Here is a 26,829-nt window from a genome sequence, read left to right as displayed (position 1 = left end):
AATTGTACTGCAATAAAACTAAAACATAAAAAACAAAATCAAAGTAAAAACTATTTAGAAGTAATGGCTACATACTCAAGGATAAGAATAAGTAAGATCTTTCTCAAGTACAGTCTTCCTATTCTGATATGAATGGAACTGGCAGAAATTCTACCAATGCTTCTTAGATGTCACTATGGCACAAGGCTCATTTACCAATCGTCATGATGATAGAATAATTATCTTGAATTAATGAGTTTATATTAGAATTTATATAGTTAACTTTATCACTTATTATAGTAACTATTAATATCATCTACCAACCAGTATAAAAATAACAGTATGGTCATAATCAGCCCACAACTATACATTTATTACAATTGCAATGGACAAAAAGAAGTTTTTAAAAAGGCAAATTATTGGAAAAAAGTAAAAAGGAAAATTATTGGATTGAAAATCTTTTAGAAAAGGGGCACCTGGGTGGCTCAGTCAGTTAAGTGACTGACCCTTGATTTTGGCTCAAGTCATGATCTCACAGTTCATCAGATCGAGCCCCAAGTTGGGCTCTGCACTGATGTCAAGGAGCCTGCTTGGGACTGACTCTCCCTCTCTCTCTCTGCTGCTCTCCCTCCCTCTTTCTCCCTCAAAATAAATAAAAAAACATTTTTTAAAAAGAAACAGGAAAATAAAATCTTTTAGAAGATAGAACCCCCCACCATGATTGTTTACCAAAATTTTTTTACATTTGAGTCATCGCATAACACTTGTAGAGCAAACTACACAAGAAGTTCTCATTCCCAAAAGTCATAGATTCGAAGGAAAAACTTAGAATACACTGAACTTTGGCCAGCCATGCCAAAATGACTTCAGTGAAACAGCTGCAAATAAATTAAAACTAAAAGTAAGCTAAGCTAAACTTCAAATGAGTGAACTGATACTTTGTAGAAATCTTCCAAAAGTACTTAAAATCTGCCCAACCATGCAAGTTGTTGTAAACTATACACACAATTAAAAGAAATAAAATTTAGTTAAATTGACAAAATTGGTAATTTCAGCAAATTGATCACTGTGAATTGAAATTGAAAGAACCGGCCTTCGCGGAGCACCTGGGTGGCTCAGTCAGCTGAGCATCCGACTTCAGCTCAGGTCATAATCTCATGGTCCGTCCATGAGTTCGAGCCCCGCGTCGGGCTCTGTGCCAACAGCTCACAGCCCAGAGCCTGCTTCGGATTCTGTGTCTCCCTCTCTCTCTGACCCTCCCCCGTTCATGCTCTGTCTCTCTCTGTCTCAAAAATAAATAAACATTTTAAAAAATTAAATTAAAAAAAACTGGCTTTCTTTACTTCCCATTCCAGAGGATAGGAGGCCTTCCTCCTCTCCATGTTTAATCCCTCCACCTATGTTCTAGATCCTATCCTCTTCTGTTTCCTCTGGCTCTTGCTCTGCGGAGAGAATCAAAGTTTCCTTTTTTCTGTCCTAGAATGTCTATGGGGAACTGAAGTCCTTCAGAAGCTGGAAAATATACTTGGTCTTGGAAGATCCCAATCCAGACCATGCTGGACTCTGGCCATTGTTAATACTCCTGCTCAGTTTCTCCAGGGCTGGGCTGGACCAAAGAGTTCTGATGATTGCAGCTTCTCATGAGCATTTGAACAGGGGGCTAAGGCATGGAGCAGTCTGAAACCGAGCTCTGATGCTACCCAGTGCCTCTTCTGGCACTAAGAAGAAACAAATGAATAACAGAGCCAGCGAGAACTGTCAGCCCTTATTCTGTCATTCAGGATCATTGTTCACAAGTCAGGCCTTCTGGGTCATCTTTCCTTTCTCATTTGGTCATCCGCACACTGATCTTGCCCATAGTTAAGTTTTCCTTCGGCTGCTTCCCTGCTGTTTAATCCTTTCCAGGGTGGACATACCTCCCAAGTTTTTCTGTTCTGAAACCCCCATTTCATGGTGACAACCCCCTAAATTCTCATTCCCTTTTTATATCTCTGAGCCCCCACTTCCTCTGCTAGAGACTGACTTTGCTTAAGCACGTCTTCACTTCTGCACATCCTTCCACACGGCAGGGGAGAAGAGGGATGGAGTCTCCAGTCTCAGGGCTCCCCAAGGTCCAAATACAGACAACCACTTCACACATGCACCAACCTTTGAGAATCACGCCATGTTGTCATACAAGCCTCCACCCTCCTCAGCGCTGTCATGAAATGACCTCCCTTCCTTATCATCAAGGACTTTAGTGTGGCTATGGCTGTGTCCTCTGTCCTCTCACAGCATCCTCAACTGGCCATCAGTCTCCTTACCAGTGTCTCCACTCCTTTAACACTCACCTGAAGTTCCCTAACATATTGCCTCTCTCCCCAACTCCCCTCCAGAGAGAAGGAGATCGATCATTTGATGGCCTCAAATCCCTGTCCTGTCCACCCTCCTCCCCCACTGCCATCATACCCTCACACATGAACTTTCTGCATCCTCCCCACCTTCCCTTCCTGTCTCTTCTGCTAAAACACAATTGTTTCTTGTACTCATGATGACTTCTCCAGTCCCTCTTCTCTCCTCTGGGACCTGCTCCACCAGTCATTGCCTCTCTGTGAGCTCCTCACCTACGGTGTCAAACATGGTCCTGCTGCTTTCTTCCAAGCAGCTGTCCATTAGTCCTTCCCTTCCCCACTCTTCCTCCCAGCCTCCTGCTACTGCCTCTCTCTCCTCACTGCACTCACTGAGTACTGGTCCTTGATTCTGCTACCTCGGTAATATCCTTTCTTCAACTGTGGAATAGAAGCCCACTTCATATCAGTCATACCCTTAACAAATATTGACTGAACACCACCTGTGTGCACGCAAGCAAGTCTGTGCCACAAAGGAGAACACACCAGATAGACTGTTTAGTGGCATATTTAGGTATTTAATCAAGTATTCACACACCAGAAACTTGCAATTGTGATAACTACCACAAAGGAGGAGTACTAGGCACCATGAGAATCCATCAAATGTACTGATCTAGTTGGAGAAGTCAGGAAGGAGGTCTGTGACTAAGTGATGCTTCAGCTGAGGTCTGAAGGTTAAGTGAGAGGTCACTTAACCAAGGAAAGAACCAAAGCATGCCCTGGTCAAAAGGACAAGTTCATGCCAAAGCATTTTTAACAATCATTCTAAATAGGAGCTGCCATCCTCTTAATTGTTCTTGACTCTGCTCCCAAGATTGATCTAAATGGGCATGTGAGTCAGCCCAGACCATCTGGAGTCTTTCTCCAGGATTTCTGATTTTTTTTTTTTTTTGGTGTTTAATAAGACCTACTTACCTATTTTTTAGACTAATCACATATGTAATATTAATTTTAAGATTAGTGTAAAACATCAGGAAGGATAAGAGATGAATCTTCCAAACAGAGTAATTCCAAATAATATACTACATAATATAATGTAGATCATATGTGCCCCCCCTCCAGGAGGTGGAGCTTAATTTCCTCCTCCCTCACTATGGGACTTAGAAACTCACTTTCAAAGAACAGAATATGGAAAGAGAAAAAAAAAGTAGCTTTACAGTACAAAGATCTGGCAGACACACCCTTAATGAAGCGATCAAAGTCAACATCACCAGTGATAATTCATGTTGCTATCATGTACACCCAATATAATGGAATGAGAAGGGCACTGTACCTCCCTGGCACCTCTTTCCAGGTTAATCATAAGAAAAGCATCCGAGAAACCTGAACTGAGGGATGTTTCCCAAAATGACTGGCCAGTACTCTACAAAATTGTCAAAGTCATGAAAAAAACAAAAACAAACACAAAAAACAAAGACAGAGAAACTGTCACAGACCAGAGGAGACTAACTAATCGTGAAGATTAAATGTAATGTGGTATCCTGAATTGAACTCTGGGATTGAAAAAGAACATTAGTGGGAAAAAAAACTGGTGAAATCAGAATAAAGTCTGGAGTTCAGTGGACAGAGATGTACCAGCGTTAACCTCTTGTTTTTGACAAATGTATCATAATTATTTACGATGTTATCATTAGAGGAACCCGGGTGAAGGGTACGTGGGAACTCTCAATACTATCTTGGCAACTTTGCAATCTAAAATTCACTCCAAAATAAAATAAAAAATTTAAATAAGTAGGAGAAGATGAAGCAAAATAAAATAAAATGAAAAACAGAAACTAGAGACACAGAGGAAGTCTTGGTGGTATTTGAGTTTCTGTTCCATTTGCCAGTCAACTTCCAGGTTTGGTACCCTGGGCCACTAAATATACCCTTCTTTCCTCAGTGAATTCAATTGGGTTTCTTTCACAGATCAAGAAGTGTTCACTCTTACACAGTCACTACCGTTTTATCTCCACTCCTTCCTTCTCCCTCTGTGGTCTGGTTTCTTTCCCATTTTCTCTCTGTCTCTCTCTGTCTCTGTCTCTGTCTCTGTCTCTCTCTCTCTCCTTTCTCTTAGCAAATTTTATTTATAAAATACAGTATTATCAACTATAGTCACCATGCCATACATTAGATCCTCAGACCTTATTTGTCTTCTAACTGAAAGTTTGCACCCTTTTACCAATCTCTTCCCGTTTTTCCCATCCCCCACCTATCCCCTGGTAACCATCATCCTATAAGCTTCTGTGAGTTCAATTTTTTTTTTTAAAGATTCTACATGCAAGTGATACAGTGCAGTATTTGTCTTTCTCTTTCTGGCCTATTTCACTTAGAATTATGGCCTCCAGTTTCAGCTATGTGGTCATGAATAGCAGGGTTCCCTTCATTTTTAAAGCTAAATAATATTGTTTTATTATCTATCTATCCATACCACATTTTATTTATCCATTCATCCATTGACAGACACTTACTTAGGCTGTTTCCATGTCTTTGCTTCTGTCAATATTGCTATAATGAACATGCGGTGCAGATATCTATTTGAAATGATTTCATTTCCTTCAGATATATACTCAGAAGTAAGACTGCTGGATAATGTGGCAGTTCTATTTTTAATTTTTTGGGAACCTCCATACGTTTTTCATAGTGGTCATACTAGTTTACATTCCCACCAACATCGTACAGGGGGTTGTTTCTTCACATCCTCACCAGCATTTGTTATCTCTTGATTTTGTTATTTTGTGCTTTTGGAATAGACATCCTAACAGGTATGAAGTGATATTTCATTGTGATTTTGATTTGCATTTCCCTGATGACCAGTGACGTTAAACATCTTTTCCTGTACTTAGTGAGCATTTGGATGTCTTCTTTGGGAAAATATCCATTAAGGCCCTTTGCCCTTTTTTAAATTAGGCTACGGGCTTTTTGCTACCGAGTTGTATGAATTTCTTATATGTTTTGGATATTAACCCCTTACAGGATATGTGGTTTGGAAATATTTTTTCCCATTCCACAGGCTGCCTTTTCATTTTGTTGATGATTTCCTTTGCTGTTTGTTTGTACTTTTGTTGCCTTTGCTTTTGGTGTCAAATCCAGAAGATCATTGTCAAGACCAATGTTAGGGAGCTTACCCTCTATGTTGAAGTGCTTCTAGGAGTTTATAGTTTCAGCTCTTACATTCAAGTCCTTAGTCCATTTTGAGTTGATTTTTATGTATGGTATAAGATAGTGGTCTAGTTTCATTCTCTTGAATGTGTATAGCCACTTTCCCCAATACCCTTTATTGAATATGGTATCCTTTCCTCTTTGTGTATTCTTGGCAGCTTTGTCAAAAATTAATTGACAATACATGCATAGGTGTATTTCTGGGCTCCCTATTCTGTTCCATTGATCTATGTGTCTGTTTTTATGTCAATACCATACTGTTTTGATTACTAAGCTTTGTAGTATAGTTTGAATTCAGGAAGTGTGGGGCCTCTAGATTTGTTCTTCACCTCCTCTCTTTTGATCACTGAGGTCATCAGCTCCACCCTAATTCCAAAATCTAATGGAAACCTGCCATACCTCATCTTATTGTGGTATTTTTACTCTGTTGACAATTCTCATTTTGTAGTGGTTTCTTTCCTTGTCTTCTGTGAGAACACATTGGGCACTGCTCTCTTGTTCAATTCTTACCTTGTCAGTTGCCTCTTCCCAATCTCATTCATGAATCTTCTTTTGTTATCCACCCCTTAAAAGCTGCCCACAACCTGTTTTCACTACATATTCTCCATAAGTGACCACATCCATTCTCATGGTTCTACATAACCACCTTTAGTCTGGTGGCTCTCAAATATTTATCCTGTGAAAATACTCAACTGTCTCTTCTGAGTTCCAAATTTTATATTTAACCACGTACTAGACATCTTCATTTGGCTATTTCACATATGCCTTAAACTCATCGTGTCCAAAACCAGATTCATTATCTTATCTCTCTCTTCACAAACCTGCTTTTCCTTTGTTTCCCCAACTTTACGAGCAACATCACTACTACATGACCCAGGAACATGGAAAGCATCTTAGAATCCTCCTCTCACTACTTCTTCTAGTCAGTCTATAATTTCTCTCATAGTCTACTCCTCTTTTCTAATCTTACTATCACTAACTTAGGTTAGACCCTCACTACAGTATAAGCTGGGCAACTGAAACTAACTCCTATCTCGTCTCCTGTGATCCTCAATATTGCAGCCATAATGATGTTAATGTCACATAACCTACTCATTTTATTTCCTGTATTAAATAAAACTTTCAATGGCTGCTCAGAGCCTCAACCCTTTGTATGACGTATAATATCCTCCATGATTTGGTCCCATTTACTTTTTCTGGTTTCCCCTTTCATACTAGCCAATATTCCCTACACTCCAGCTAACTCAATCTACTCAGAACCACCACCACTACCACTTATACACCAATCTCTATGGCCAGAAACTATTTTCTTTAATGCTGTTGTGCTTTGGAACACGGTGCTGCTGTTTATTCGGCCTGAAAGTTGTTTCTCCAACTTCTTCATTTGCTATGTTTCTACTCATCCTACAAGATCCAGTTCCAATATCCTCTTTGTGACACCATTGGCTGACATCCCAACCCTGAGCTGGATGAGGAATCCCCTCTATGTGCACAATCCCATATTTTCCTCTATCATTATACTCCCCAGTGCCAATTTGCAGATATGTCTTCACAGTTTACTCTTTAGTCATATCTTAAATATGTATCTTAAGTATAGAGCTGGCACATAGTGGGCACTTACATGTGTCTTCAGTAAATGAAGGAAGCAAGAAAATACATTTAGGTCCTCCCATTTGAAAAACTCTGGCCTCCTAAAATACCTGTCTACCCCCCCCCCCACCCCCCCGCCTTGCTATTGATCTCTCTTCTTGCCTGCAGTCAAGCCTCTTTAAGGAGCAAGCAGGCTGTACTCAAAGTCTTCAGGCCCTCACCTTTCGCTCATTCATTTACTGAGTGCTGACTAGTTTCCACTGCTACAACTCCACCAACCCCATCGTCCCCAAGGTCACCAGCAGCCTACCTCTGGCTAAATCCAGTGGATACTCTTCAGTCCTTACCTCTGGCCTCTTCTGTGCCATTCAACCTTGATGACCACTCCCTGCTTTTGTGACTTCTTTCTTGGCCTTTCCCTTGGCTTTAGTGGTACCACTCGCTTCCCTTTCTTTTCTCTCCCTCTCTGGCCACTCCTCACTTTTCTTTGAGGGCTGCTCCTCCTCTCTTCAACCTTTAAATATTGGAGCTTCTCAGGATCTGTCCTAAACACCCTTCTCTTCCCAATGTACATGCTGCCCCTGAGCAACCTTAGTCACTCCCTTAACTTCTCTTGCCATTTGTCACATTTACAACACAAGCAACCCAAAGCTAAGGTGATACCTCATTTTCCCAGTGAGAAAATCCAAAGAGCTTTTGACCAACCCAAAAACTTATACCTTTAGGGATGAGTATGAAATAATCAAAAGTCTACTTCTATTAGTTAATTTACTACACATATACTATACATACTACAATAGTTAATTTACTGAACACATATTTAAATTCAGGTATTGATTTATAAAGTAATAAACTATATATATATTAATATATTGGCTTATATATAATATAAAAATATATTGGCTTATAGATTTGCTTTTTTTCCATTCTCATAATTCAGTAAACAATTTTATTCATACTCTTGGCATGCATCTCCAAAGCAGTGTCTTTCTTACTATTAGGGTCACTTTTAGTCATCTTACCCATTTTCCCAGAACGGATGATCTTCTCTCCACTCTAAGTGAAGAGCTGGGGACAGGACACAGCACAATTTGAATCCACATATGATTCAGTCACTGGAAACTTTATCCCAAGTCACAAGGGCCATTTACATCACACTAGGGCAGTTGGTTTTTGGCCTGTATCCTGCAACAGTATGTTCTTGACCTCTAAAAACCACTTAGTGTATTATTGCCTTTTAAAAATAATTTCAGTTGTTAATTTCTCTTACTGAAGTAACATTCATACAGCAAAAGCATAAATCATAAGTGTTCCACTCAATAAATTGTCACAAAGCGAAACACAACATCACTGAAGTCAAGAAATAGAACACTTCCAGCACCCCAGAAGCCCCTCCCAAGTACTACTGTATTATTTTTTAAAGCAATCTTTTAAAAGCATATTTAGAGACATCCAACACATGCAGTTGTGAGGTCATACCACCAGGAATAGTTACCAAAGCTGTGTTAAACTTCTTTAACAATGGATTCTGTGACAAGTGATCTCTACAAGCATCCAAAATAGCATTGTCAAGGACATTTCAGGTTAATGAGTCTTGCCACAAGAGTAAAAAATAGCACTTATTGAGCACTTACTATGTGCCAGGTGCATAGTCTTCTCTGTATATTAAATCATTTAATCCAGGGGCGCCTGGGTGGCTCAGTGGAGTAAGCGATGAACTCTTGATTTCAGCTCAGGTCATGATCTGAGGGTCATGAGATGGGGCTCCTTGCTGAGCATGGAGCCCACTCAGGATTTCCTCTCTCCTTCTCTCTCTGCTCTTCCCTGCTCTCACTCTCGCTTTCATATTCATGCTCTCTCTGTCTCTCTTAAAATAAATAAATAAATAAATAAATAAATAAATAAATAAATAAACAAACGTAAAAAAATAATTTAATCCTTAGACCCACTGTATAGATGAGAAAACTGAGGCAAAGGCAAGTTAAGTAACTTTTCAAAAGCCACAAAGCTTGTAAATGGCAGAGTCTGGACCCCAAACCAGGCAGTCTGGCTCCAGAGTCCACAAGCTTAGTCACCATACCATACTGCCCTATCCAGTGGTTTGTTGTTCAAAATAAATGAGAGCAAACCCTGTAATATGAGAGACTTTGTAAGGACTCAAATATAAGGTTACTCCCTCTTTCCTGAGGGAAGATTTTGGAAAAACAAAAAAGGCAAAACCTCACCCTGTATTCAAGCTTATACGGTATTTGCAGATGACTCCCAAATATTTATGCCCATCCAGGCCATTGTTCTAAGCTACAAAACCTACCTACCCAGCAGGCACTTCAAAGTCAGCAGCCCAAATGTAAAGTCATCATCTTTCTATGTCAACCTGCAAGCTACTGCTGCTCCTTTTGTCTCGCACAGTGAATGTCATTGCCATCCACTCAGCTTGCAAACCAGAAATCTGGATGTTACCAAGGACTCCAGCCTCTCCTTCACTCCTCTCTTTCCAAATCGCACCCCCTTCTGCTTTAACTGAAACTTTGTTTTCTTTTCTCAGAAGTTCCCAGCCTCTCTGTACCATTTTTACACCTCTCAAGCACAGAATACTTTTGGACTCAGCCTACTCACAGTCATCAGGAAAGACAGAAGGGGAAGGGTCAAAACTCTCCCACTTCTTTGAGCCTCTCCACCTCTGTCTGATTTCACTCCTTCCCATTTTCTCTTCCAAGTTGTCCCTCGAGCCCCTTCCCAACTCCCTGCCCAGTTCCTATCTCATTTTCCTTTTCTGGGGACTATCTCCCCAGTTAAACCATCAGCCGCAAATCTCTTCTTTCCAAACCTTCCAATCTGTAGCCTCAAATTGGGGATGAAAGAAGAGGGGAGTGAAAGAGAGCTGAGCCATGAAGAAGGGAAAAGGGACAGTGCATGGGATTAACAGAAGTGACTAGGAGGGAATGGAAAGACGAAGATGGAAGAAGAGGATGGGGAAAGAGGAGGATCGAGAAAGGGATGGCAGAAGGGAATGGGGAGAAGGTGAGTGGAAGGGGGCAAGAGGAGACAGGGAGAATGGGAAGGCAGAATGGGTCGGTGATAAAGGGGAAGAGAAGAGAAGGACAGAAGGGGATGGGGAGACGGGGAAGGAAGCCGGGTACAAGAGAAGGGTTGAGGAAGGAGATGGGGAGAATTTGATAGACAAGAGGCTAGGGAGAGAGAGGACTGAGCGGAGGGGATGGGAAGGGAAGAAACGGGTGGAGAGAAAAGGCCGAGGGAAGGGGTGAGAAGCAGGGGACGGGGAGAAAGGGAGAGGAGATGGAGAAAAAAGGGTGGGAGGGAGAAGGGCTGGGCGAGAGAGAGCGGGAGAACGGGACAGCGAGGGGGAAGAGGGACGTCCGGGCAATAGGGGCTGGGGAGAAGATGGAAGAAGAGGACGAGGCAGAGGATGTCGAGATCGGGATGGGAGGAGGGGGCCGGGCGCAGTGACCGGGAGCAGGGACGAGAACGGGGACGTGAGGACCGCGCGGCGCTGGGGCTGGATCCGGCGCCGGGGACTGGGGCCGGGAAGTCGAGGGGCGGAGGGAGGACGGGCGGGCGCTGGGGGGGCCGCGGCGCGGAGCGCGGGTGGGGGCGGGGGCGGGGGCTCCGCGGGCGGAGGGGCGGGGGCTCGGGTTACCGCGCGGAGGGCGGGGGAGGGGAGGGGAGGGGGCGCGGGGCCGCGGCGGCGAATCTCGCATCCTCCGCGGGGCGGCTGTGGAGGAGGCGGCGCCCCGGCGGCGGCGGCGGCGGCGGCGGCGGCGGCGGCGAAGGGAAGGACGGACCGACGGCCAGGGGCGCACGGACCGACGGCTGGCTGCCCGGAGCTGATCGCGGGCCCGGAGACAGCGGCGGGGGACGATGCGCGGCCCCAGGCCCCGCGCGGGCGGGCGCTGCCCGGGGGGCTGACCGCGGCCGGACGGCGCCCCAGGACCGGGCGAGGGAGCCCGCGCCGCGCGGAGGTCAGTGCCCGCGCCCGCCCGGCCCGTCCGGCCGCGCCCGCCCGGCCCTCCGGCCTCTCCCGGGCGGCGGCGGCGGCGGTGCAGCCGGGGGCTTTGTTCTGAGCCGGAGACAATGGGGGAGGGGGGGCCTGGGCCTGCGGGACGAGGGCGAGCGTGAACGTGAGCGTGCGGGCAGGGCCTGGGGGTCTTTGTGTGTGTGACATCGAGTCGGGTGTGCGGCGTGAGAGTGTGAGGGGGGTGTGGGTGCGGGGTGCGAGCAGGGTGTGTGTGTGCTACTCCGAGTGTGAGTGCATCAGCAGAGTGTGAGTCAGTGCGTGTCACTGGGAGGTTGTGTGTCCGTGTGTGTCTGTCTGGTTGTGTGTGTATGTGCGTGTCACTCCGAGGGTGTGTGGGTCAGAATGAGTGTGTGTCATGGTGAGCAAGTCCCAGTCAGGGTGTGTGTGTGTGTGTGTGTGTGTGTGTGTGTGTGTGTGTGTGTTGCCTGCCTCTTTGGAAGCCATGTGTCAGAATGTGGAGGATGGGTGTGTGACAGAGACAAACTGAGACAGAGACAAAGAAACTAAGGGGGAGAAGTAAAGAGAAACAGAGGAGAAACAGGCAAAGCCTGGAGTGGAAGTGGGGCATCCAGCCTGGTGCTCTGAGTTTGTGCCCAGGATGCTTAGATGAGAATCTTGTTCAGGAGACAGAGGGAGGTCACCACAGGCCTGGTCCCACGTGGAGGGGGTGGGGAGAGGGAGGTCTAGAAGCACAATGAAGTCAGTGTGGTGTGGGTTGGGCCTGCAGCCATGGGGTCATAGGCCAGAAAAATATTGTTACTTATGTCAACTCCCCAAATACCCACAGGGGACACGGTCATAGCCCTACTCAACCCACAAGGGACACAATCCTAGGCAACACACACCCACCAGAGATACCTTCACAGCCATCACATACCCCCAGGAAGTACTGTCAGAGCCAACACACACACAGATGATGCTCTCAGGACAACACACACCCACAAGAGAATTGGTGCAGCCAACACATCCCCACAAGATCGTTGTCAAGGCCAACACGTACCATGGGAGACACACTATTACTGCCAACATCTCCTTGTAGACACTGTCACAGCCATGCACATCCACTGGAAACAGTCACAGCCAACCCATCATCTAGGTTATACTTCATCAGAGCTGCCTGTACATAGCAGGTGTTCCAGAGTCCTGACACTAACAGGACGCTGTGTTGCAGTGGCCCTTACCACACACACACTGGAACAACCCCTGCTTTTTTGGTGACATGAATATACCAGGAGTGAGCTGTCCCAATTGCTAAACAAGCTCCCATTAACTTACGATGCTCTCACTCCTCCTCCATAGACCCCTAGGCTCAACGTCTTGTTCCCTGAAAACTGGGGACCTGGATCAGTCTTCCCTTCATCCTATAGCCTGCCTTGATTTAAAATGTCCTTCTAATACCCCAGCCTCACAGCTTCTTGAGCTCCTTAGCTCCTGTTATCGCCTTCTTCCCTCCCAGGACCACTTTGTAGAACTGGTCCATCTCTAAAATTGTAAACCCCTCCTTTCCACTCTCTGCGCACAGCCTCCTGTGTCCTTCCAGCTCTCAGATGCCCTCACTCCCATTATACTTACTCTTCAACCTCATAATGGCCTCTTGTCCTTGACCTCTTTGCTTTTTCCTCATCTGCCCCTTTCTGGCTTTGTGCTTTCCTTCCAGTATACACACCCGGGACTATCCCTTCAGACACTCCTTGGCCACTCTTTGTCTCATTGTCCTTGAGCCCACCCACCCCACAAAGTCTCAACCCAAATTCTCAACCACACCAAGTAATGCTTCTATAAATTCATGCTTCTATAAATTCCACCCTCAACTGGCCCTCCATAAATAAGTAGAGGAAATTTTTTCTGTTTTCTTCATACCCCTTAACCTCACATCCCTCAGCCCATTGTTTTCAGCAGATTAGTCAATCCACTGGTTTATTCATTCAGCAAACCCATATTAAGTACCTGCCCTGTGCCAGGCAGTGTGGTAGGTGTGGCATTACAAGGGTGAATGAAATGGACATGGTCGTTGCCCTCACGGAGCTTACAGGCTATCTGGTGAGTGCTGTGCCATGGTAGCACACAGCAAGGAAAGCTAAGAGAATATAGGGATGTCAGAAGAGGCTTTCTGGAGGAAATGACGTTTAAGCTTAAGCTCAATGGATAAATAGGGAGTCAGCCAAGCAAAGGAGAGGTGGAGATGAGGTAGACTGGGTGGAAAATATTCAAAACCATGGGAGCAAACATGGAAAAGCCCACTTGCAAGAAGTATTTTATGTCCAAGAGGTAAAGCAATCCAGTGAGCCTGGCACTAATAGTATGTTGTGAGGAGAGGTGAGAAAGTCTGGGAGAGGTGGAGAGACAGCTAGTCAGATCATGTGGTTCTTGTAGGTCACAGGAAAAAGATTATCTAACCCCAAAATAACGGAAAGTCTCCTAATGTTTTGAAGCTACAGTGTGATATGATCAGATCTGGTTTAGAACTACCAAGTCTGACAGTGTGGAGACTGAAAGGAGGGATCTGTAAAGGAGGATCGTTGGCTGTTGCAGGAAGCAGGAGAGGAGGACACTGGCCTGAACTGGAATGGTAGCAGCAGAGAGGGAGAAAGTAGATGGTTTCAAGAGTTGTGTAGGCAGCAGGGTCAGCAGGGCTCAGCAGTGGGATGGATGTAGAGGTGAAGGGGAGGGAAGCAGTAAGAGTAGACAATCTGGTCTGTTCACTCACTGAGAAAAGTGAGGCCATCCAATTTGAATTTCCTCAGCTTTCTGCCTCTACCCTCAAATTTTATCTGCATTCCCCTCAATCTTTTTTTTTTCCTATGAAAAAGACTACTTCCTATGAAAAAGACTACTACTTTAAGACTACTTCACCCATCCCCTCCTGCCTCCATGGGGACATCACTCCCCTAATTATTCTGTGTCTTATTCATTCTCCAGTTTCTCCCTTTGTACCCATTCCTCCTGCGAGCATACACAGAGCCTCCAGTCTCCCCTGCCTCCCTGAAGCCTGTAGTCCCCAATGAGCTAAGAGACCCTCTCATGTTGCTTCACTGTGAAAGGGTCTTGTGCATGGAGCTGTTCCCACTTCCTCACTTCCCCTTTACTCTTGCCCCTCCAGGGTCATGGCTCTCCCTAAGAGAAAGTGACCTCTCACCTGCCAAATCTAGAGGTTCTTTTCAAAAGTCCTCAACTGCCTGACCCCTTGGCATGGTCTGACATTGTTGACCATTCTTTTCTCTTTGAGTCATTCTTGTCTTATGGCTTCTGAGCCACCATTTTATTCTGTCCACATTTAGTGAGGTCTCAAGTGCCAACCACAATGCCAGGTGATGGGAATATTATGAGAGAAGACACTATTCATACACTCAGGAAGTTTAAACCTCAGTGGAAGAGCCAGGCAGATAAACAGATGATTACAATATGATGGGGTCCGTGCATCTCTCTCCCAGAGCTCCTCCTTGCTGTTCCTTCTCAGTCTGCTTTGGAGAGCCCCTAAATGTTACTGTTCCTTAGGGTTCTGGTTTGGACCTTCTTATTGTCTCACTGTATACACTCCTCTAGGTGATTCATCTCATTCATTTCCAGGGCTTTAATTATCATCTCTATAGGCTGATGACTCCCAAATGTCTACTTTTTCCGGACCTCTCTTCTGACCTGCAGACCTCCATATCTGCTTCCTACCTGGTGTTTGCTATACAGCTCAGAAGCACCTAAATGTCCAAACCTGAGCTCATCATTCCTTCCCTCCACCACCACTGTCTGCATTGAGTTATCAAGCTACGCATCCAGAAGTCAACTTCAGCCAATGCCTTGCCTTTGCCATCTGTCTTTCTCCAACCCAGAAAGTCACTGGAACCTGCTGGTCCTACCTCCTTTCCAGCGCTCTCTGGCATCCCATCCCCTTTGCTCCATGGCTTCAGCTACTGCCCTCACCTCATTGTCTGTTCACAAAAATTACCACAAGAGCCTCCTAACTTGTCTCCCTAGACTTCTACTCTTCCTCTTCCAGGCCATTCTTTTCAATGCAGCAGGAGGGATCTCTCTAAAGTGCAAATCCTGCCATGCATTCCCTGCTCAGTATTCTGCAATGTTTTTCCATTATCTTGGGTGAATTCTCCACTTTAATGAGGCTCAGGAGATCCCTCACGATCTGACTCCCCTCGCCCTTCCCAGTCTCATCATCTGTGTCATTTCCCTACCTTCCTCACATTCCAGGTTCTAGCCATATTGAATTCCTTGTAGTTCCTCAAAGACATGGCATTCTGCTAAGCCTCTGGCCCTTTGCACATACTGTTCTCTGCCCTAAAAGCCCTTTACTCCCCTCTTCTTATGGCTAGCCCCTTCCCATCCTCAGATCTAGTCTCAAACCCCACCTTTCCTGACTTTACCGTGCAGGCTTGGGATCCTCTTGTCTGACTGTTGTCATTGCCTCTTCCCCGTTCTGTCTCTCTGACTGGGCTGGGGCCTCTTGATGGCAGGGTTGCATATTATGTATCTTCATCTCCCTGGGACCCTTCACATTCACATTCATGGCAATGAACAAATGCATGAATAAATGAAGCCGCTTACTGCATATACCTCACCCTCATTCACTCTTTAGAAGATTGACATCTGGTCTCAGCTGCCCACACAATCGAGACATTTCCACACGTACCCACTTGTCCCACTGGAGACATTGCCACTCCTCTCCCCCACAAACTGTCCTTCCTCACCCTATGTTCTCCTCCTCTCTGCCCTTCACATGGGCTTCTCTTTTCCTGGATCTTCTTCCTCTACCTCTCTGTACTTGATTTCTCTTTCATTCAGTTGGCAAATATTTAAGAAGCACCAGAAATTTGCAGATACAAATATATTGCTCCAGGTGCCTATTGGGGTTCCTGGAAGGAGAGGAAGATGAGGAAGCTGTGACCTGCCATCAGGCCACAAGGCACAGTAGTGCCCACCATCTGCTCCACTCCAGCAAGCCCCCTTCCTGGGAGGTGCCATAAGCTGCTCCTCCCTCCACCACCCCTCACACACACCCACTGTGGGTCCTCCCAAATCCTGGCACCCTTGGCCCTGCCCCTCCCCATATCAGGTGCCCAGACACCTGTGTGTGCCCTCTTCCTCTTCCCTATCCTTCCTGTGGTAACAGAAGCAACTGGACTGTCTGATGCCCTGAGACCTGCAAGCAAAAGCCCCTCCCAGGAGTTCATGCTGCTGGATCCTATCTTCTTCCTGGCTTCCCTCTGCCTGCCCCTTACTTCAGTTCTACGGTCCATGTTTCCTCGGTAACCCTCTGACTCCCAGGCATTTTCAACTACTGACACTTGGGAGGGACTACTACTGAGTTCCTATGTCCACTGGTGAGAGGGTACCTCCTCCCACTGGTCTGCTTGGAACCCCCAAGCCTGGGTCAGGATGCCCCTCTGTGTTCACTTGGCACACTAGAATGTCCTTGTTTATGTTTGTCTCTCTAGGCTGCTCATGGAAGGAGCTAGACTGCATCTCCCATTTGGTTGGTGAGGAAGGAGGAGGGGAAGAAGGAAAGGGAGGAAAGGAGAGGGTGTAGGTGTGTGTTGGTTCTGACAGTGCTTCCAGGGGGGATGTGACGGCTGTGAAGTTATTCCTTGTGGATGTGTGTTGCTGAGGACTGTGTCCTTTGTGGGTTGAGTAGAGCTGACCTTCCAGCCCCACCATTTACCACCTTAGCTTCTCTGAGCTCCCCTTTCCTCAGGTGAAAATGGAGGCAACATTCAGAGAGTTGCTTGAGAATTTAGAAAGAAAACAACTGGTAAGTGTTGAACGGTTAACTTAGTTTACTTCCAACATCTCAGTTCTTCTACTGTGTTCCCCTGACCCTCAACCTCTCACTTCCCTAAACTTGTTCTTTCCTCTTGACATCTCTGGGTTGCTGCTACGTTTTCACCTTCTTTTCTTGCTCCAGCCTCACTGGCCTCCTCTGCAACCCAGACTATCAGGGTCATCCCTTGCTGCCCATCACCACCAGCCCTTGCCCTCTCACCCTGCCATGCCTGTCCCAGATCATGTCTCCCTACCTGTGGACACCATGAAGGCAGGGACTCTGTCTGTCCAAGTCACTGCTATATCTCTACTGCTTAGGATGATGGTTGGCCCGTTGTAGGCCTTCAATAGATATTTGTTGAATAAATCTATTAATGAATCATTTCACATGCATGCCCTGGGCCAGCTTCTCCCCATTTTTTCTTTGTCTCCTAGAGACCTCCAAGCATCCTCTGGCCCCTTCTCCTGTCTCACCACCTGACTCCATACCCACCTGACCCTCTACTTGGACTGGCATTTCCTCATCACAGATCTCCTCCTCTAACCCACCTTGTGCACACTGTCAGAATTATTCTCTTATAGCAGAATTCTGCTTGTTCTCCTTCCCTGTTGTGTTGCCTCGCCCTTCATCAGAGCATTCCAAGCCTTCCAGTAGAGAAGCAATATAAGGTAACGAAGCACTAACTTTGGAGTCCATCAGAGCTGTGTTCCACATCTCTCTGCCACCCACTCTGACCCTCGGTTTCCTCATCTGTGAAATAACACTTATCCCAGAGTTGTCGTGTGTGTCTGGCACACAAGAGCAGCTGATATTTATTCAGCCTTCACTGTATGCCAGACGATGTGCTAAGTTTTTGGTAACATTCTTTCATTTAACTCTTGTGTCAACCATATAAAATGGACACTTTAATCCCCTCATTACCAAGGAGGAAACTAAGAAAGGTTGAACAATTCACCCAGGACTACACTGTAAGTGGCAGAGTCAGAATTTGCACTGAAGTCTGTCTCACAGCAGAGCCTATCTTCTTAATTATGCTTGGGCACTTACAAAACACATACTGTGTGCCAGACACTGTTCTAACAGCAAACACAGTGTGGGAAGTGCTATTATTGTCTCTACTTTATAAATGAGGAACTGGAAGCTCAGAGAAATTGAGTGGCTTTCCCAGTGTCACAAAGCGAGTAAGTGTGAAGCTGGGCAAAAAACATTTGGTTTGGCCCCAGAGTCCACGTTTTCACCACTATCCTGTCCTGCCCTACTGTGATATATTGCCTCCCTATCGTAGAAGTGCAGTGTGTAGTGATGAATCAATCTATGCTGTGTTGTTGAGTTGTTTAGTTGATTTATTCTTTATCATTTCCCACTGCAGGAGGCTTGCACCCTTCAGACTCTCCTGAAACTATTCTCTCCAGATCTCTAGTGAATTCCTTACTGATAAAATCAATGGCCACTTCTCAGCCCTCATCTTGCATGAAGTCTCAGCAGCCCTGGACACTATTGATCCCTCCCTTCTTGTTGAAATATTTCCTCCCTTAACTTCTGTGATACTGCCTCCTCTTCTTCTTCTCTGAGAAGAATAAAGGTCTCCTCAGTCCACCCCTTAAATATGACTACTCCTCAGGGTTCTATGCTAGACCCTCTTCTTCCTCTGCACATCCTAGCTGATGGGTCTCCAAGCCCATGGTTTTCACCTACCCCTGATTTGTCCAAATCCCTGTCTCCAACCCAGACCTCTCTCCTCCAGACCTGCAAATCCAATTGTGTCTGGGACATCACCATGTGGGGATCCCAATGGGCACCTGAAAAATAGCTTCTCCTTGGTGGTATCCTAATGGCACCACTTTAGTAACCAGGCCAGAACCCTGGGATCAGTCTAGACCCTTCCATTCCCTCACCCTTCCTGACGCATCAGTGGCCAAGTTTTAACCAACTTCACCTCCGTTATCTGTGTCTTCTGCTACTGACCTGGGCTGTCACAGACACCTCATACTTGGTCTCTCTCCTCCCATATGTTCTCTTCTTCAGGCCTCCATTGTCTTGCTAGCACTCCCTCCCTTCAGCTCCCCTGCCATTTCTTCCTTTCTTCATCCTTCCCTTCTCTCTGCATCCTAGGCAGCATGGAGTGCATAGTCTTGGGATCAAATTGGGGCTGTGTTAACTCAGAAAAGTTGTTTCACACTGAGGAAGGCAGGACACCTTCCTCACAGGGTTGTTATGATTAAATGGGGGTATGTCTGTGAACTACCTGGCATAGAGCCCAGCACACCATTAAAGCTCAGAAAAGGGACTTTTCCTCTGCTTGTATCTGTCCCCAGCCTCTCTGAAGTGGCTCCCAGGAACCAGTCCTCAGGAGGAACACAACCCTCCCATGAGTTTTCTCAGGGATATCCTGGAAAGCCAGTTTGTCAGCCTTCTCCTTCCTCCCTTCCTCACCCTCCTCTCCTCTCTGCCCTCCAACACAGCTCTGTCTCCCACCTCTATTTACCTCCCCCACCTCTCCAGGCTAGCTGTGTCCACTCTGACTTAGCTCCCCCCTCTGTAGTAACTGCACTCGCCCTCTCCTTTGCCCTTTGCCACATGTGCTCTCTCCTTTGTCACACTGGCTTACTTTCTCTCAGTCTTGCCCCAGTCATCCCCACCAGCATTCTCACGTCCCTTCCTCTCCCCGTTATGCCTAGCCCTCCCTTTGCTCACCAAGGTTACTCTCTTCCTCCATGATTTCTACACCAATCTGCCTTTCTAGTCCCCCCCTCACTCTGTTGTCTTTCTGGTCCCTGCCCCTCCCTGGCCCTAGGACAGGAAGTTGAGGGAGGAGGCCTGGGCGGTGCCAGCTCCCCCTGCCTGCTTCCCTTCGGTACCTCGGCCACTCCTCTACTTCCTTCTGGAGCACCCCCTTCCTTTATGGTCCCCCTACTCCTCCCCCAACCCACCTCTCTTTCCTCTCCCATGTTCCCCCTGCTCCCAGGTCCTGTAGACACACAGGCTGCGGTGGGGGGAGGATTGACATCACATCGAAGGCCCCAATGAACAGCCTCGCCCCTCCCCCTCCTAATGAGAACCAGCTGTGGTTCCAGAGGCCCAGATGTGGGGCTAGAGAGGGAGAGCGGGATGGAGCCAGAGGACAGAGCAACAGGACCAAAACACTGAGGGCATGCAGCAAGGCAGAACTTGGTGGGAGAGGACAAGTGACCGATCTGGGGGAAGAAAGAAGACAGGTCTGGGCAGGAGACAGGTGGACTACTGAGGCCAGATCTGGGGGAAGGGACAGGACAGACCTGGAGAAGGAAAGAGACAGGAACAGGGAGGAGGAGCCAGTCCTGGGGAAGAGGCACTGAAAAGCACCGGACAGATGGGGAGATGGTGAGAGGAGAGTTGGAGACAGGATGAGACAGTCTCTGGAGAGAGTCTGGAGTGCGAGTTTGGAACTGGAAGTCCTGGAGCAGGAAGTGATGAGGCACAGTCCAGACAGAGGCCCCAGGGACCTAAAGGTCACAGCTGCAGCCACAGAGCTGACCACGAGTGCCCCGGCAGCATGTGCGAGAGCATGCCTGTGTGTGGGTGGGTCTGCGAGTGTATGGCACGTGCCTGCCGGTGTGTCTGCACACGTGAAAGTGTGTCTGTCTGTGTACCTGGTTGGGATGTGTATGTGAATGTGCCCGTGTGTATATTGGGGGTGCATATCATGCGAACATGCTTGCCCATGTGAGGCTGGTAAGAAAGTGTCTTTCTGTGTGTACAAAAGCAGGCCTGTATGTGTCTTTGTATGCCTGCATGTGTATGTGGGCGGGGGTAGGTTCCATGGGAATGAATATGCCCATCTGTGTTTGTGAAAACATGCTTCTCTGTGAGGGGGGGGGGGGTGTATCTGCATATGTGCACTGGCTGTGTATATGTCAACGTAGCCCCTGTCCAAATATGTATGAGTGTGTGCTGAACGTGCCTATCTGTATGTGAGTCTGTGTAGCTGGCTGTACATGGGTCTGTGACTGTGAGTATGCACCTTTCTGTGCCCATTGTGAGATTATACTGGGGGTGTTTGCAATGGACAGGAACCCAGGTTATACAGGTTAGGATAAGGGGCAACTGCCTGGGCCTGAATGCCTCTTCTTTCAAGGCTGATGATTCACCTGAGCTTTTATCTCATACCACTCATACATCCTTTCATTCAGAAAACATATTGATCACAAACTATGTACCATGCTCCGTGCTACACACAACGGTGAATAAGATACAATCCTAGCCTCTCACATAGCTGACATCCTGTCTCTGGGTGGGGAGACAGAGAATTATAATACAGTAATAAATACATCGGCCTCACTGTCCATTATCTTCTCTCCCCATCCACCATAACTGCTTTTTCTCCACTGATTGATTAAATAAATACAACCAACTCTTAACCCTTGATCCTTAACCCAGTCTCTAGGCCCAGATCCCTGACCTGAGCCCCTGGGCCAACCCTGTGCACTCACCCTCTCCGCTCTCTGAGTCAGACCTATGTTCACTCACTTCCTTGTTCTGAATTCCTCCGACCTATTATCCAATGTGGCAGTTCCATGAGCTTCTCAGACTTGAGTCCCCAAGGAGAGTGCACACAGAGCAGCCCAGAACTCTGAAGCCAGGATGAAGGGATCCATCAGAGATGGTGTTGAGAGGTGCTGAGAAAGCAGCTTCCAGATGCCCGGCTCTGAGCTCCTTGGTTCCATTGCCTCTAATTCTCACAGAATCATCTGGATTAGGAAAATAACTCAAACTTCAGAATCCCTACTGTTTTTATTGCCTCACACAGGTGGGAGGGATGGGGAATGGAAGTGTAAGTGAGAGGTCAGAAACTCCCTTGGGAGGACAGGAAGTCCTAAAGCAGAGCTAATACATAAAAACCTGAGGACACACTTCTGTAGCCACAGGACTGACCTTGGTGCCTCGGGCACAGGCTCACATGTGTTTGTGTATGTCATCTGAGTTGGCATGTCCATGGACATGCTGTCTGTGTCAGCACCTGAGTGTGGTGGTGTAGAATTATAAGGCTCTGACCTTGCACTCAGCATTGATTGCCTGCTCAACCATGCTGGACAGAGTCCAACTAAGACCCTGAAGTTGCTGCCCTCAAGGAGCCTGTAATTCAGGGCTGCTATGCAGTTTATTGCCAGTGTGCACCTAGAGCAGTGAGAGCCCAGAGGCTCTGATGGTACGATGGGCTCTGCAGGTAGGGGGAGAGAGACGTCATAGAAGATTCCACAGAAGACAGGACATTGGAATTGGATCTTGAAGACTGAATAGGAGATGGCCACTTGGAGAGGACTTTTAAAGGATATCACAAGACGAGAGAGCTGTGCATACAGGGAGAAGAGTGGGGATGGCTTTAGTGTTGGGATGCAGGGTGTGGTGGAAGAAAGTAAAGGTAGGGCGCACTGGAGAGGTGGCAGGCTCAGATCAGGAAGCTATATATTAAGGACACTGTACTTTATCTTTTGGGCTAGAGGTTGCCTATGAACTCCCTGAAACTGCAGACACAGTCTGCGTGTATGTGTATGTGCATTTTTTTTTTTTCTGGAGAGGAGCAGCAGTTTTTTGCCGTCAGTAATGGGGAACCCATGGAAGCCTCTCTTCAGGAGTGATTTGGTTAAAGCTGCATGGATAGCTCTGGTCAGGTGGAGATGGGTCAAAAGGTCCAAGCCAGGAGGCAGGGGGAGCAGTAAGTAAGGGGCTGCTGTAGGAATCAAAAGGACGGATGACTGTGTTCAGACTAGGTCAGCAGCTGCAAAGCAAGAGGAAAGAGCAGACTTGAGACATGTCTTATTGAGATGGTCAGGTGTTGATGACTAACTAGAAATCAGACTGAGAAAAAGCAAAGAAGCAAGAAGAGCTGCTGAGTGGTTGTACTGTTCACAGGAAGGAGAGTGAAGGAAGAAAATCAGCTTGTGGTGAAGGTTAGGGATACGGTGTTCTGCAGCTCTCCCTGTAGGCCTGGAATCTACAGCCACATACTCTGTATGATCCATTCGGCCAAGTCTCACTGGTTCTTCCAAGGCCCCTTCCTCTGGGCTTCCACAGCACCTCATATGCCATCTGACACAGCACTAGTTACTAGTGTGTCTCCCTATCTAGACTGGGACCTGCCTGGGAACAAGACCGTGCTCTTTCTTTCTTCCTTGGGACCAGCACAGTGCCAAGCTTATAGCGGGTTAATTCTTGAATATGTCACCTACACACTGATCTAATCCATCCTTCACCCTTAAAGCAAGTTAGCTCCCTAAAAACACAATCTATAGGAAGGAAGGAGGGAGGGAGGGATGAAGAGGATTTTTAGGGTGGTGAAACTACTCTGCGTTAATACTATAATGCATGTTGTTATATATGTCCATTATACACATATACATTATACATTTGTCCAAACCTATACAATGCACAACACACGGCTGAGTGTCCGACTCTTGATTTCAGCTCAGGGCATGATCCCAGGGTCATGGGATTGAGCCCCGCATCAGGCTCCAGCCTGCTTAAAATTCTCTGTGTCTCTCACTCTGTGCCTCTCCCCTGCTTGGGCTCTTTCTCTCTCTAAAATAATCAATTGATAAAATAAAATAAAATAAAATAAAATAAAATAAAATAAAATAAAATAGGAAAGTCTTCAACATATTTAAATGCTGACAGAAGTCTCCAAAAGGTGATGATTGAAGGTGAGGTTACCAAAAACACATGGTTATTGAGGTATTAGTCCTGAATGAGAAGAAAAATAAGAAAGGATTGGCCATATTTTTAAGTCCAGAGATGAAAGAAAGGGAGTCCAAGGGCATTGAGACCTGGACAATAGGAACAAAACAGTCTGCTGGGGGAGGAGGGTTAGGGTGGGATGGCAAGCTGCCAGGGAAAGACTGGAGCGGGTCCTGAGGAGTTCTGAAACAGGCACTTCTTGGACTCAAGATGGGTGTGCAACAGCACAAATGCCCTACGGCAGGGCTGAACATGCCTCAGTCTTGCTGTGGCTTAGGTCCCAGTCTCCCCAGACCATTGATTCCGTTCCCCACCTCCCCAATCATGACTTTTTTCCTTCTGCTTTTCTCCCAGGTCAGGGAGCCCGAGCTGGAGCCAGGGCCCAAGCTGGACCTGATCCAAAACCTGAGATCAAGCTGGGCCCAGAGCCTGGCCCAGAGCTGGAGCCCAAGTCACAACTGGATCGCCCCTGTCATGCAGAAGGAGCCGGGCATTGCGCCTTCCTGCACTGGCATGCAGAGCTCCAGGCACCTCCCCCTGCTACCACTGCTGCTGCTGCTGCTGCTGCTGGGAGCCAGAGTGTCAGGCGCCTGGGGTCAGGCCGGGAGCTTGGACCTACAGATTGATGAGGAGCAACCGGCAGGCACATTGATTGGGGACATCAGTGCAGGGCTTCCACCAGGCACAGCAGCACCTCCCATGTACTTCATCTCCGCCCAAGAGGGCAGCGGGGTGGGCACAGACCTGGCCATCGATGAACACAGTGGAGTGGTCCGTACAGCCCGTGTCTTGGATCGTGAGCGGCGAGATCGCTACCGATTCACCGCAGTGACTCCTGATGGTGCCACCGTAGAAGTTACTGTGCGAGTGGCTGACATCAATGACCATGCTCCAGCCTTCCCGCAGGCTCGGGCTGCCCTGCAGATACCTGAGCATACAGCTCTTGGCACCCGCTACCCGCTGGAGCCTGCTCGTGATGCAGATGCTGGCCGCCTAGGAACCCAGGGCTATGCACTATCTGGTGATGGGGCTGGAGAGACCTTCCAGCTGGAGACACGTCCTGGTCCAGATGGGGCCCCAGTGCCAGAACTGGTAGTTACTGGGGAGCTGGACCGAGAGAACCGCTCACACTATATGCTGCAACTGGAGGCCTATGATGGCGGTTCACCCCCGAGGAGGGCCCAGGCCCTGCTGGATGTGACACTGCTGGACATCAATGACCATGCCCCAGCTTTCAATCAGAGCCGCTATCATGCTGTGGTGTCTGAGAGCCTAGCCCCTGGCAGTCCTGTCTTGCAGGTGTATGCATCTGATGCCGATGCTGGTGCCAATGGGGCTGTGACTTATGAGATCAACCGGAGGCAGAGCGAGGGTGATGGACCCTTCTCCATTGACGCACACACAGGACTGCTGCGGCTGGAGCGGCCACTGGACTTTGAGCAACGGCGGGTCCATGAACTGGTGGTGCAGGCGCGGGATGGCGGGGCTCACCCTGAGCTGGGCTCAGCCTTTGTGACTGTGCATGTGCGAGATGCCAATGACAATCAGCCCTCCATGACTGTCATCTTCCTGAGTGCAGATGGCTCCCCACGAGTGTCTGAGGCTGCCCCACCTGGCCAGCTCGTTGCTCGCATCTCTGTGTCAGACCCAGATGATGGTGACTTTGCTCATGTCAATGTTTCCCTGGAGGGTGGAGAGGGCCATTTTGCCCTAAGCACTCAGGACAGTGTCATCTACCTGGTGTGCGTAGCTAGGCAGCTGGATCGGGAGGAGAGGGATGCCTATAACTTGCGGGTTACTGCCACAGACTCAGGCTCACCCCCACTGCGGGCCGAGGCTACCTTTGTGCTGCATGTCACTGATGTCAATGATAATGCGCCTACCTTTGACCGTCAGCTCTACCGACCTGAGCCCCTTCCTGAAGTTGCACTGCCTGGCAGCTTTGTGGTGCGTGTGACAGCCCGGGATCCTGATCAGGGCACTAATGGTCAGGTCACCTATAGCCTGGCCCCTGGAGCTCACACCCGCTGGTTCTCCATCGACCCCACATCAGGCATTATTACCACGGCTGCCTCGCTGGACTATGAATTGGAACCTCAGCCACAGCTGATTGTGGTGGCCACGGATGGGGGCTTGCCTCCTCTCGCCTCCTCCGCCACAGTCAGTGTGGCCCTGCAAGATGTGAATGATAATGAGCCCCAGTTCCAGAGGACTTTCTACAATGCCTCACTGCCTGAGGGCACCCAGCCTGGAACCTGTTTCCTGCAGGTGGGTAAGTCCCGCACACAGCGGGATGTTGCTGTGGGCAGGAATGGATGAAAGGGTCACAGGGGACCTCAGAACAGAAACCAAGCCTTGCAGGTGCATCTGTTTATGGTGACTTATGTCAGAGGGTTTGGTTCTATCCTGTGAGCTCCAAAGTCTGTGCAGAGTGTGAGGGCTAACGACAAGATGAGAAAGCAGGGTTTGAGAGCTGGGCCAGGTAAGGCAGTTGAATTAAGATTGGATCAAGAGAAAAAGTGTCCTGTGGTGTCAAGAGGTGAGAGAAACTCTATCAAATCTCAAAGCTGTTCTGAAAGGCAGAGATGGAGATTCTGTACACCCATGTGGTTCCTGTTCCCCTAAGGGGATGCCAGTATTTATGGAGCCCTTGTCCAGTGCTGTGCTCTGCTGGAAGAAATCCCCGTCCCTGTCCCTGGAGGTGAGCCTTGATGAGACATTTGGGCTCAGTCACAAGATAACAAGAAGTATTAATGAGATCCCAATATCCAGAGCAGGAAGGCCTCTCAGAGGAGGAGGTGAGAGCTCTGGACAGATTCTGGAAGCCATAGAGTGCTTGTGAGTCAGGCCTGGAGGAGACAAAGGGGGCATGAAACTAAAGAGGCAGGCCAAGGCCAGATTGCAGAAGTCCTTGGACACCAAGCCGTGAGGTAAGATTAGGACTTTACTTGGAAGGCAAAGGAGGTCACTGAACTTCCTGAACTTCTTTGAGCCATAAGAGGGTGTGATCATATTGGTTTTTTTTTTTAATATTTTTTTATTTGTTTTGAGAGAGAGAGAGAGAGAGAGAGAGAGAGAGAGATCAGGGAAGGAGAAGAGAGAGAGGGCGAGGGAGAGAGAGAGAGAGAATCCCAAACAGGGATTCCACACTATCAGTGCAGAGCCCGACAGGGGGCTTGAATCCATGTCCCATGAGATCATGACCTGAGCTGAAACCA

The 26,829-nt window shown here is 47.6% G+C and overlaps 1 protein-coding gene across 1 annotated transcript in view; it reads left to right on the top strand.

Annotated features, from left to right (window-relative positions):
* The first annotated feature begins 10,949 nt into the window (after nucleotides 1-10,949).
* The window catches only part of DCHS1 (dachsous cadherin-related 1), a 33,947-nt gene continuing 18,067 nt past the window's right edge, over nucleotides 10,950-26,829 (top strand). Inside the window, exons 1-2 of the mRNA XM_023239523.2 lie at nucleotides 10,950-11,077; nucleotides 23,966-25,879. Coding sequence (XP_023095291.2) covers nucleotides 24,086-25,879 — 1,794 coding nt within the window. The 5' untranslated portion in view covers nucleotides 10,950-11,077; nucleotides 23,966-24,085. The remainder of the gene's footprint in view (nucleotides 11,078-23,965; nucleotides 25,880-26,829) is intronic.

This window comes from Felis catus, chromosome D1, assembly GCF_018350175.1.
Source record: "Felis catus isolate Fca126 chromosome D1, F.catus_Fca126_mat1.0, whole genome shotgun sequence".
Taxonomy (NCBI): Eukaryota; Metazoa; Chordata; class Mammalia; order Carnivora; family Felidae; genus Felis; species Felis catus.
This window is presented reverse-complemented; position numbering and strand designations above follow the sequence as displayed.